At 60.2% G+C, this 11,930-nt stretch overlaps 1 protein-coding gene across 1 annotated transcript; it reads right to left on the bottom strand.

The window, feature by feature from the left end:
• Nucleotides 1-4,165: 4,165 nt before the first annotated feature.
• On the bottom strand, nt 4,166-10,935 carry GPR132 (G protein-coupled receptor 132). The gene is made up of 2 exons (XM_079912797.1): nt 10,865-10,935; nt 4,166-5,486 (listed from the first exon to the last, which is right to left on the bottom strand). The coding sequence occupies exons 1-2, from the start codon at nt 10,869-10,871 to the stop codon at nt 4,459-4,461; spliced, it is 1,035 nt and encodes a 344-aa protein (XP_079768923.1). The 5' UTR covers nt 10,872-10,935; the 3' UTR covers nt 4,166-4,458.
• Between the last annotated feature and the right edge of the window lie 995 nt (nt 10,936-11,930).

The following is an 11,930-nucleotide window of genomic DNA, read 5'->3' as shown; positions in this document are numbered from 1 at the left end:
ACTCAGGAGGGCCTCCCCGGCAGGTCCCTCTAGCGGGTCAGGAGGCTTTGCGCAGCCGTGTGCCTTCCTGGGGCTGTGCCGCCTCTTCCAGACCAACTCCAGACCATGTGACCCCAGGATTCCCAGCCAAACCGTTCAGCGCTCACCTCCCCCACCGCTGCCATGGCTTCTCCTTGGGCCTGTCCCCACGGGGTCTGCCCGGGGTGCACACCTGTGGGCTGCAGCCACTCGCGAGCCCGGCGGAGTGAGGGTGGGCCCCGGAGGGGGCCTGAGCCTGCACCGGATGTGCGGGTGTATTTGTCAGGGCTGGGAGCCGGGGTGTGTCTGGTGGAACGGGGCTGTTAGGTTGTTGACTCTTCAAATACTTGGACACATGTGAGTGCTGAAATGTCGGGGGAGCCTGGGTGGGTCTCCCCAGCTGGCAGGGTGATCGCCCACGCACGCGACCATCGGTCCCCCAGGGAACAGCAACAGGCCCTGCTTAGGCACAGGCCCTGTCCAGGGAGCTGCGAATACATCAGTGAACAAATAGCAGGGTGTCCCTCCAGGGACCGCTGGTCTGGGACACACTTGAGGAAAGAGCCCGGGAGTGTAGCCTGGGCTGCTCGAGGTGGCCGGGCAGCCCCGAGGGGTCTCGGGGCTCCCCTCCTCAGTTCCTGCCTCCTTCCATGGACCCCAGGACAGCAAGGGTAGGCCTCACTGTGCCTGGCTCCCTCCCCACCTCGTGGAACTGTGGGGAGCACTTTGTGGAGGGGTGGATGGAAGAGGGGGAGGGAGGGTCAGAGGGAGGGGGGTGATGGAGGGAGGGGGGCGATGGAGGGAGGGGGGTGATGGAGGGAGGGGGGTGATGGAGGGAGGGGGGTGATGAGGGAGGGGGGTGATGAGGGAGGGGGGTGATGGAGGGAGGGGAGGCTGTCTGACCGGCTCTCAGGCTCTGTAACCCCACTATGAACGTGAGAAGTTTCCCTGAGCGACGTGAGTCAGATGAAGGAGAAAGGTTGTGGTCGGTGAACGAAGGTTCAGCTACGATATTAGGGGAGGGGAGGTGTGTGTCGGGGAAGACTGTGCCGCGGGCCAAGGTGGGCCCTTGACCACTGCCTCCCCAGCTGCTCCCCAGGGTCTCAGCCTCAGGGGCAGGGCCGCCTCACGCCCTGGGTGGCCCTGTGTCCAGCACGGAGCTGGCAGGTGACCGGAGCCCAGTCTCCCCCTCTGGGCCCCCCGGGGAGCCCCCCCACCAAGGGCTGTGGATGGCGGATTGGGACCTGGCTGGACCCTGAGCACGGAGCCTGCCCTCCCCAGCAGTGACAGCCCCTCCACGCAGCCACCTTCTAATTTCATGTGGGCCCCATGTCATCCTGCAGGCACCCTCTGAGACTCCCCAGGGGCAGAGACCCTCCAGGCCACGCCTCCCGGCAAAGTCCTGGCAGCCCCTCTCCTGAGCCAGCAGCTCCCGGGGTCTGAGCCCTGCCTCCGCCACAGTGGGGAGCTGGTGGGCCGGGCAGCTTGACGGGATCCTGCCCGGGGAGAACGGGCCGTTTATTGGTTGCATGATGTCAGCAAAAGATGGAAAAGCAGGCAGTTCCCAGCCTGGGTGTGAAGAGGTGGTGGTGAACTAACGGGGAAGCCCCTTCGCTGGGGGCTGGGGGCTGGGGGCTTGCGTCCAGGGTCACATCGCACACACACACACACACACACACACACACACACACACACACACACACACAGGCTGTTCTTTGAGACAGTCCCGTGAGAGGACAGAGGGAGAGAGGAGGGGAAGGGTGGACAGGCCGGGCCTACCCCCGGGCCAGTGTGGATGAAGCCCCATGGCCCGAGGGTGGAGGGTGCGGACCCATCGGGCACAGTTCTCACCCAGCTCCCATCCGATTCCCCTGCACCTTGCGCAGCCTGGGCACCCTGGTGCGGGCGAGGCTGGCTCTGAGCTCCCTGGGGAGAGCGGACAGAAAGCAGTGCCCCACCACAGAGCCGCTGGGCCAGGATGACTGTGGACCAGGCAGGGCCAGCGCCGGGCGTCCAGACGGCCACTGGGGCCCACCACGCGGCCTTGAGACGGAAGGGGCAACCGGGAGGGACACAAAAGGGGGCACGTGAAGACAGAAGCAGAGATTGGGGTGATGCAGCCACAAGCCCAGGGACCCGTAGAGCCACCAGAGGCTGAAACGGCAGGAAGGACTGTCCCCTGGAGCCTCTGGAGGGAGCGCAGCCCTGCCGACACCTTGATTTTGGACTTGGGGCCTTGGAGCTGTGAAAGGGTAAATTCCTGTTGTTTTAAGGCATTTCGTCCTGGTTTGCAATCATTTGTTTCGGCAGCCCCGGACTCTCATGGATGGAGAGGTGGGGACCCTGCTCACAAGGCCCTGCTGCTCCCCTCGGTGGGAGCACGAGCTTTACGTCCGTGACTGAAATTGAGGCGTAAGATGCCGAACCCCCAGGGCCAGTGACGCTGCCCGAGAGGCTAGGGTGCGAGGAGGGTCCTGGGGGGCGGTTTGCCAGGTGAGGGGGCTGGAGGGAGGGCCCCAGGCTGGGATTTCGGATGCCAGGAACTTCTCCTAAAACTGGCAAGGAAGCGGCATGAGGCTGTCAAGAAAGCGTATTAATGAAAAAGAGAGAGAGACTCTACCATCGTTCTTTTTTGTACAGCAGATTTTCGCAGCAACTGGGAGGCCAGAGCACAGTCGTGGGGTGCTCGCGCGGTAACCGTGTCTTCCCCGCGTTTGTCACGGTCACCGCCAAGTGGACGGTGACAGGTGCGGAGCGACGAGGAGTGGGCAGTGAGTCTGGGGGCCACTCCTGCCCTGGGAGCCACAGAGCATGGTTCTCGCTCCTTCCTGCCATTCGTAGCGGATAGACTGGTGGCCCCGGAAGGATCCGTCTCGTCCTACTCCCCGGAATCTGGGGGCGGGGCCTTATTTGGAAATAGGCTTTGGCTAAGGATGCGGCGCTGAGCTCATCCTGGATTATCCAGGGGAGCCCTAAGTCCAAAGAGACAGAGAGGGGGGTGAAGCCGGGGTGGGGGGGCACCGCAGCGCCAGAGGCCAAGAGCGAGGCATGGAACCCGCTGCCTGAGAGCCGCCAGAAGGAGCCCTGCCCACGCCTTGATCTCTGACCTCCAGCCCCCAGAAGGCTGAGAGAATCCTGTTTGCTTTACGCCCCCCGGTTTGCAGCAATTAGTTACAGCAGCCCCGGGAAGTCATACGTCAGATGTTGTCGAAACGTCCTGTGATCCCGGCCCTGAATAATCCAGACTGTTCCTGGAAGCCGGCCCATCACCTGGAGAGCCCAGGCGCACGCCCCTCCCCCAGGGCTTGGCCCTCCAAGAGGGGCCTAGAGGGAAACGTTTGCCTGAGAAGGTAAAATGACGTCACCTCACGTTAGGAAGTTGGCACGGACGTGTATTCTTGCATTTTTATTTCTAAACGTATTTTCTAAATCACATATCCTCTCAGGGTCTCTCACAATGAAGCACGTCCATCGCCGCTGCCTTAGGGAAATGCGAACATGAGCGGTGGGTGTGGTCAGCCCGCAATGCCGACCCGCTGAGGTAGGTGTCACTGGCCCCTGTCACGGATGGGGGAGCGGAGGTAGCGCTGTGACCTGGCCTGGCCCTCGGCGGCCTCTCCCCGACAGCGGAGCTGGGAAGCCTCGGTGCGGAGGACTTACCGCCGTCCTCGGAGCCCGTTGGCGGAGTGTCACCCTGCCTGGGGTGCCCCCCGGCCCTCCCGGCTGATGGGCATTCCTGCCACGAGCACTGGGGCTCCCTCCGGAGGCCATGTGGGTGCGCCCCGCCCCCCGGCTCCCCTCAGGGTCTGCAGCACAGAGAGGCCCCAGCCACGGCCCCGTGAGCAGCTGCCTCAGGAGGGGCACGGTTTGCACTGACAATCTGGGCCCCGCCATGTACTGTCACAGTCATCCAAGCAACGCTTGCAGAAAAGCGCGGGAAATAAAGCCGTCACGCGGACGCTGACAGGCACCTACCGCACGCAGGGCCTGTGCCAGCTGCCGGCAGCACCACGTGGCCACACGGCCTCTGCCTGCGACCCTGCGGTGCGCTAATAGCCGAGAGCGCCAGCCAGAACAAGCCCTCCCGCCCGCCACGGGCTCCCCCTGCGGCTGGCAGACTCGCCCTTACCCTCGACGTGCTGCCACCTCCCTTGTGGGGCTTCTGCTCCCGGTGGAAAAGGCTGCGGGGCTGGGACCCACAAGGGGCAGAAGCTCCAGGAACGAGAGATCTGTGGCGTGTCGTCCAGAGGGGGCTCCACAGCCAGCGCTGTGGACGCTGGCGGGCAGACCCCGTGGGAAGCCGAGCGATCGGCCCTGGACTCCCACGCTGGGTTCAGCAGGACCCCTCGGTCCGGCCCTCCAGGGTGCGTGGCGAGGCCGCACGCCCGGCGGTGGCCCCGGTGGGCGGACAGGCTTGGGGAAGGCGTAGCCGTTGGTGAGCTATGTGGGCGATTGTGCCTCCTGCGAATCCTTCGAATACGTGAGCTTGGCGACGTCTGTCTTCATGGACCACTTTTTCCACCCCTTGTGGATTCTGGACACTTCTTGGCGTGAAGCTTCTGTGGCCAGCACGTATATGATGGGGTCAGCCACGCTGTTCACCGTGGTCAGGCTCAGGGACACCACGGAGACCGTGTACAGTTTGATTTCGAAGGCGCTCACAAGGCCCGTGTCTCCTTTGTAGTAGGAAAAGGCTATGGCTTTGGCCAGGAGCACCAGGTGGTAGGGAGTGAAGCAGAGCAGGAAGATGGCCACGACCACGACGGCCAGGCGCTTCACCTTGGCCTTCTGGGCGGCGCTCAGGCCGGCGCTCATCTTGATGCTCCTGCAGATGCGCTTGTTGGTGAAGGCGATGACGGACAGAGGGATGGCGAAGCCCACGGCGAAGCGCGTGTAGTAGTACCCGGCGATCTCGCGGTCCATCGGCAGCTTCTCAAAGCAGGTTCCCTCCTCCTCCATCCGAAACACCGGGTAGTGGACGAGCCCCACGAGAACGAAGACAGACACGGAGACGAGGATGGCCGTCTTCTGGTGGCGGCGGCCTCGCGTCTCCAGCGCGTACACCACTGCCAGGAAGCGGTCGCAGGAGATGCAGCACAGGAAGAGGATGCTGACGTAGAGGTTGCAGAAAAAGACATAGGCGGTCACCTTGCAGGCCCATGGGCCCAGGAGCCAGCAGTGCCCGTTCTGGATGTAGACGACCCAGAGCGGCAGGGTGCTGATGTACAGCAGCTCGCACAGCGCCAGGCAGAAGAGGTAGACGGCCAGCACGTGGCCCTGGCGCGCCTGCAACAGCGTCAGCCAGGCCGTCAGGCAGTTGGCTGGCAGGCCCAGCATGCACACGGTGCTGTACACAGTCACCAGGAACACCCTGCTGTCGTTGAAGGGCACCTTCGACGTGCAGTTCTGGGAAGATACGCCAGTCGACAGGGCCCCTGGCAGAGGGCTGGCCACCGGCGTGGCGTTTCCTGTGGGGCAGAGACAGCGTGAGGGCGAGTGTCGCTGGGAACCACCTGAATCAGATGTGCTGGCGCAAGAAGGCTCTTGTCAGCTGCGGACTGGGCGCGCCAGGGTTAAAACTTTCCAGACGGTTTCCTAAAGTGACCCTAAGTCCCCCATCCCCCAGCCGACGGCCTCGAGGGTACAAGGTGGGCAATACCACGTCCTTGTCACCAACAGTCATTTTCCAAAGCGCTGTCTGTGGGCTTGAGGAGACTTTATTCTCTATTCGCCTTCTGTTGAGTTGAATTGTGTCCCCCCCCACCCCCCCAAAGAAGATATGTGGAGTCCTAAGCCCCAGGACCTCAAAACGTGACCGGATTTGGAGATGGGGTCTTTACAGAGGTGACCAAGTCAAAATGAGATCTTTAGGGTGGGTCCTAATCCAGTATGACTATGTCCTTATAAAAAGGGGACATTTAAACCCAGGGACACGCGTGAACGAAAGCCGATGTGAGGACAGGGAGAAGACGGCGATCCCAAGCTGAGGAGAGGGGCCTCCGACGAATGCAGCCCGCCCACACCTCCATCTCGGACTTCCAGCCTCCAGGGCTACAGAAGAAATGTCTGTGATTTAAGTCGTCTGATCTGGGCTTCCCTGGTGGCGCCGTGGTTAAGAATCCGCCTGCCAACGCAGGGGACACGGGTTCGAGCCCTGGTCCGGGAAGATCCCACGTGCCACGGAGCAACTAAGCCCGTGCGCCACAACTGCTGAGCCTGTGCCCTAGAGCCCAAGAGCCACAGCTACAGAGCCCACGTGCCACAACTACTGAAGCCCACGTGCCTAGAGCCTGTGCTCCACAACAGGAGAAGCCACCACAATGAGAAGCCCACGCATCGCAACAAAGACCCAACGCAGCCAAAAAATAAAGTAAAAAAATAAATCACCTGGTCTGTGGTCCTTTGTTACAGCAGCCCTAACAAACAATACATCTTCCGGATTTACTGAGTTTAGTTCTTAGTCTCTTTCCCCCTTTATTGGTTTGGAGATTGTTAAGCCATTTTTAATCTTTTCGAGAGGACCCTGGATGTTTTAATGTGCGTTATTTAGTAGTGTCTAAAGTTAGTCAGAACCTTCACCTCCTGCGTGGGCACAAACCCTGGGACGCCGTTGCTCTAAGGCCCCACGTTCGGCTGACGTGCAATTCTGGTCCCAGTTACGTTAGTCGTGTGGGTTCTTTGCCTGTTTAACCCCGTAGGTCAGATGTTGTTATTATTACTATTCCTGCCGTGGTTGTTGTCGTGTTCACACTGTCCCTCCCTGTTCACAGGTGCCCACGTGTCGGCCAGACTTCCGCCCGCTCCCTGTCCTCCATCTGCTGCATTTCCAAGGTCATTCCCTCCTTTCCCTGAGGACGGCCCTCGCAAGCCCTGTGGACGAGAGCCTGCCCCAGCTTTGGTTCATCCGAAATGCACTTTTACCCCAATTCTGGAGGACGGTCCCCCCAGGGGTCCGATTTAGCTCCGGCCCCGCTGCAGCCCGTCTTCTGGCTTCTGAAGCTGCGACGGTGGCCGCCTGCTGTCTAGTTGCCGTGCCCTCGGACCCCTGAATCTGAGACTCTGTACACCCCAGTGCCCCGGATGGCCCCCTGTTTGCCTCCTGGGGCTCTGGTCAGGCACGTGCTGGACCTCTCGCCCCGTCCCCACCTCGCTCTGCACCCTCCCCCCCTCCCCCATCCTGCAGGACCATCCGTCTGTCCAGGCAACCTACTGACATTGAACTTGAGTTTGTGAGCTCTTTGTACCTGTGTCTAATTGGTGGGTTTTTTTTTTACTCATTCACTCCGTTAAAATTCAGGGATCATATCTTTCATTTCTAGACACTCCATCTGGCTCCCTTTCGAGTCTCTTGTTCTCTGCTTATGTTTTTCCTTCCGTCTCTGATCTCCTCACATTCACCCAACGTACTGATGTCACTGTGTGTGGCCTTCCCAGCCCCTGCAGTCTTGGAGGCAGGACCCCCGCCACGGCACAGTGCCTGCACCCTCCCACAGGCCAGCTCCTGCGCATGTCTTGTGGCGGTTGTGAGCTCACGCCTGATGGGGTGTTATCCGTGGGCATTTCCTGAGTGGGAGGGGCTGTCCTCCGAGGGGTTGTGGGCTCAGGTGGGCGGAGGGCAGGAGTCCTTGGATTCACTCCAGGGCTGGTTTCCATCCAGGCCTCATAGCAGAGCTGAACTTTGGGGTCCCTATGCAGGTGTCCCAATTCAGAGCCCACACCCTCCCCACGTGGGAGCCAGGGCTCACCTGCGGTCCCCTCAAGAAACAAGCGGTAAGGAGTCAGTCCATAAACATGCAACGAGCCCTGAAACCTTAGGCCCGTCAGCGTCCCTCTGCTGATTCTAAGCATCAGTTACATGGGACAGTCGCCACCGTCAGCCGTCATATGAAGCCCAGCTCAGAGCGAGCTCGGCGTCACACAACCCAGGGCTCCCCACAGCCCACGGCCCGCTGCCCGCTCCCGACTGCCCTCCACCCCTGCGGGCTCAGGCAAGCTTTCACGACGCTCTTCAGATGTGTCACCTGGGCTTTGCGGGGTTCGCACTGGGACCGTGCAGAGCCGGGCTGGTGGGCCACGGCATGGGAAGTGGAAGCTCACCAGGGCTTTGGGGTCCCTGCTGGGATGGGGGGCTGGGAGGAAGCACAGACTGGCACTGGGGGCTCCTCCAAGCTCCAGTGCCTGCGTGTCAGGGAGGAGCCAGGAGGCTGGCGGGACCTGGATGCCCACCTGCCCTCCCCTGAAGCCCTGCCTGGGACACCAGCTACCACCCCTCTCAACAGGGGGAGGGAGCCAGTGGGAAGGCGCGCTCCAGGCACCTGCGAGGTGGCACCCTCACCCGCCTCCCCACCAGGTGTTTCCGAGGGGACAGGAATGAGGCACAGGACCGAGCGCCCTGCTGTAGGGGTGAGCGCCCTGCGGTAGGGGTGAGCGCCCTGCTGTAGGGGTGAGCGCCTTGCGGTAGGGGTGAGCGCCCTGCGGTAGGGGTGAGCGCCCTGCTGTAGGGGTGAGCCCCCTGCTGTAGGGGTGAGCCCCCTGCTGTAGGGGTGAGCGCCCTGTGGTAGGGGTGAGCCCCCTGCTCTAGGGGTGAGCGCCCTGCGGTAGGGGTGAGCCCCCTGCGGTAGGGGTGAGCCCCCTGCCCCCCGTCTAAGGATCCACGGACACTGCGATGACTCACACCGGGGGCTCCCCGGGCTGAGGGACCCCACACGACATGCGGAAGGAAGCCAGCGTGTCCCAGGCACCCTCCCTCTCCCGCCCAGCCTGCCTCTCCTGGGTCGCTCTCGTGACGGTGACCCCAGCACCCACTGCCTGACCCGTGCCCAGAGCCTCCCTGGACCCTCTCCCTCCTGACCCGCCCCTGGGACCTGCCGTGCGACAGGAGCATCTGGGTGGCCATGGGGGGACGCGCACCTCCCAGAGCCTGTGCCCTGGCCTCGGGAGAGGCTGTCCTGTTTAGGCCCTGTGCACCTCGGACAGCAGACTGCGGGGGGAGCAGCCCCCTGAGGTCAGCGGGAACCACAGGCAGCACCCGGTCGCAGGTGGAGCTTCACGCTGCCGCCCAGCCGCAGCAGCCTCTGGCGGTGAAGGCCCCGTGATCCGGCCAGGGGAGTAGACAGCAGGCTGGACAGGCCTGGGTGGCCTCAGTGACAGCAGAGAACGTGGCCCTTGCTTCCGCAGCCCGTGACCCCTGGGCCTTTCCACATGCACATCCAACAGCCAAGGAAACCTCGGGGCGTCCCAACGCTGACACGGCCGTGGGGTGGCGCGCAGCCGTCGGGGATCCCTCGGGCTTCGAGGGCCCTCCTGAGGGACTCAGCCCCAGCGCCCATGCATGGTTTTCAGCACCCCCCGCCCCCCGCAGGGCGACCTGATGCAGAAGTCAGCGGCAGGCCAGTGAAGGTGGGCAGAGAGCAGTGCTCGTTCTTCAGCTGAAAGCTCGCTGTGAAGGTCCCAGGGTGATGGAGCTGTCGGCCCCCCAGCATGCTCCCGACACCCTTTTGTGCCACTCGTTTTCCCAATTTTTAAAATTCTGGTAAAATATACCTAAGATAAAAGTGACCGTCGTAACCATTGTAAGTGTCCATTTCTGCGGCACTAAGTACAGTCACATTGTGATGCAACCGTCACCATATCCATTTCCAGAGTTTTTCATCTTGCAGCACTGAAACGCTGCCCCCATTAAACTCTCACTGCCCACTCCTCCCCCAGCCCTTCCCGTGAGTGGATCGGAACGAAGGTGTCCTTCTGGGGCTTTTTAGCTTTGCATCATATTCTCAGGGTCCATGTGTCAGAACATCCTTCCTTTTTAGGACAGAGTTACAGCCCACTGTGTGGACCGCATTAGGGTTTTCCACTCTTCTGTCTGTGGACACTTGGGCTGCTTCCACATCTTGGCTATTGTGAGCAGTGCTGCCATGAACGTGGGTGTGCAAATACCTCTTCCACACCTGTGTTCACTTCTTATTTATTTTTGGCTGCGTTGGGTCTTAGCTGCCACACGCAGGCTCTTTGTTGTGGCGCGTGGGCTTAGTTGCCCCGCGGCATGTGGGATCTTAGTTCCCTGACTAGGGATCGAACCCGAGTAGCCTGCATTGGAAGGCAGATTCTTAACCACTGGACTGCCAGGGAAGTCCCAAGTTCACTTCTTTTTTGTGGATTGCTGGATCATATGGTGATTCTCTATTTTAGCTTTTTGAGGAATCTTCATACTGCTTTCCCCAGCAGCTGCTCCATTTTCCGGTCCCACCGACAGCGCACAGGGGTTCCCATTTCTCCACATCCTCGTTAGCACTTGGTATTTTGTTTTTTTGTTTTGTTTGTTTGTTTGTTTTGCGGTACGCGGGCCTCTCGCTGTTGTGGCCTCTCCCGTTGCGGAGCACAGGCTCTGGATGCGCAGGCCCAGTGGCCCTGGCTCACAGGCCCAGCCACTCCACGGCATGTGGGATCCTCCCAGACCGGGGCACGAACCCGTGTCCCCTGCGTCGGCAGGCGGACCCCCAACCACTGAGCCGCCAGGGAAGCCCAGCCTCCGGCTTTATTGTTCCTGAGTTAGTTTTTATTTCAAGAAGTCTACTTTTTTTTTTTTTTTAGCTGTGGCACGCGAACTCTTAGCTGCAGCATGTGGGCTCTAGCTCCCTGACTAGGGATCGAACCTGGGTCCCCTGCATTGGGAGCACGGAGTCTTAGCCACTGCACCACCAGGGAAGTCCCTCGAGAAGTTTACTTTTGCATGCTAATTTTTGAAGTAATTTTCCCTGTTATGAGACAAACTGCATTGGTAGAAAAATTCTCATGGGCTCCCTCCTAAATGTTCCAAGTCAAAGGAGACATGGGGTGGGGCTCTCACCTGTCATGGCTGACGGCTCTGGGCTCAGGATGGGGCTGCGGTGTGTGTCATATGACGATCCTGTTGAGACGTTTCCTCCAGAGTTTCACATGACCTGGAGAAAGGGTGGGTTGAAATTGCTTTAGGGAAATCAGATTAAATCACAAATTAAGTTATCTGACAAACGGTTAGTGAGCACCTGTTAAGTGCCAAGTCTTGTCTCCATCCTGTGGGACACGACAGCCGAGGCTTAATATAAAAAGGACTCCCACAAATCTACAGGAATAAGTGTCGGAGCTGATCGTTCACAGAAGAAGTAAAAGTACCTCCTACAAATTGGAAAGCGCTCAGCTTCACTCATATAGTCAAAGAAATGCGAACGTAAACACCCAACAGTGGTCTTTGCCTTGCCTATCAGATTGGCAAAAATAAAGAACTTTAATTCTTGGTGTTGGCAAGAGAGTGAGGAAGTGGGATCCTTCACTGTGTTGGGAGCATAAACGGGCACAGATGTTTTCTAGCACAATTTGGTAACATGTCTCAAAAATCTTCAATGTGGACTTCCCTGGTGGCACAGTGGTTAAGAATCCGGCTGCCAATGCAGGGGCCACAGGTTCGAGCCCTGGTCCGGGAAGATCCCACACGCCGTGGAGCAACTGAGCCCGTGCGCCACAACTACTGAGCCTGCGCTCTAGAGCCTGCGAGTCACAGCTACTGACCCCACGTGCCACAACTACTGAAGCCTGCACACCTAGAGCCCGTGCTCTGAAACAAGAGAAGCCACCGCAATGAGAAGCCCGTGCACCACGAGGAAGAGTAGCCCCCGCTCGCCACAACTAGAAAAAACACGCGCACAGCAACAAAGACCCAATGCAGCAAAAAATAAAATTAATTAATTAAAAAAAATTCTTCAGTGTGCTTCACTTTTTTTTTTTTTTTTTTTTTTTTGCGGTACGCGGGCCTCTCACTGCTGTGGCCTCTCCCGTTGCGGAGCACAGGCTCCGGACGCGCAGGCCCAGCGGCCATGGCTCACGGGCCCTGCCGCTCTGCTGCATGTGGGATCTTCCCGGACCGGGGCACGAATCCG

This window comes from Stenella coeruleoalba (genome assembly GCF_951394435.1).
Source record: "Stenella coeruleoalba genome assembly, chromosome: 2".
NCBI classification, from domain to species: domain Eukaryota; kingdom Metazoa; phylum Chordata; class Mammalia; order Artiodactyla; family Delphinidae; genus Stenella; species Stenella coeruleoalba.
This window is presented reverse-complemented; position numbering and strand designations above follow the sequence as displayed.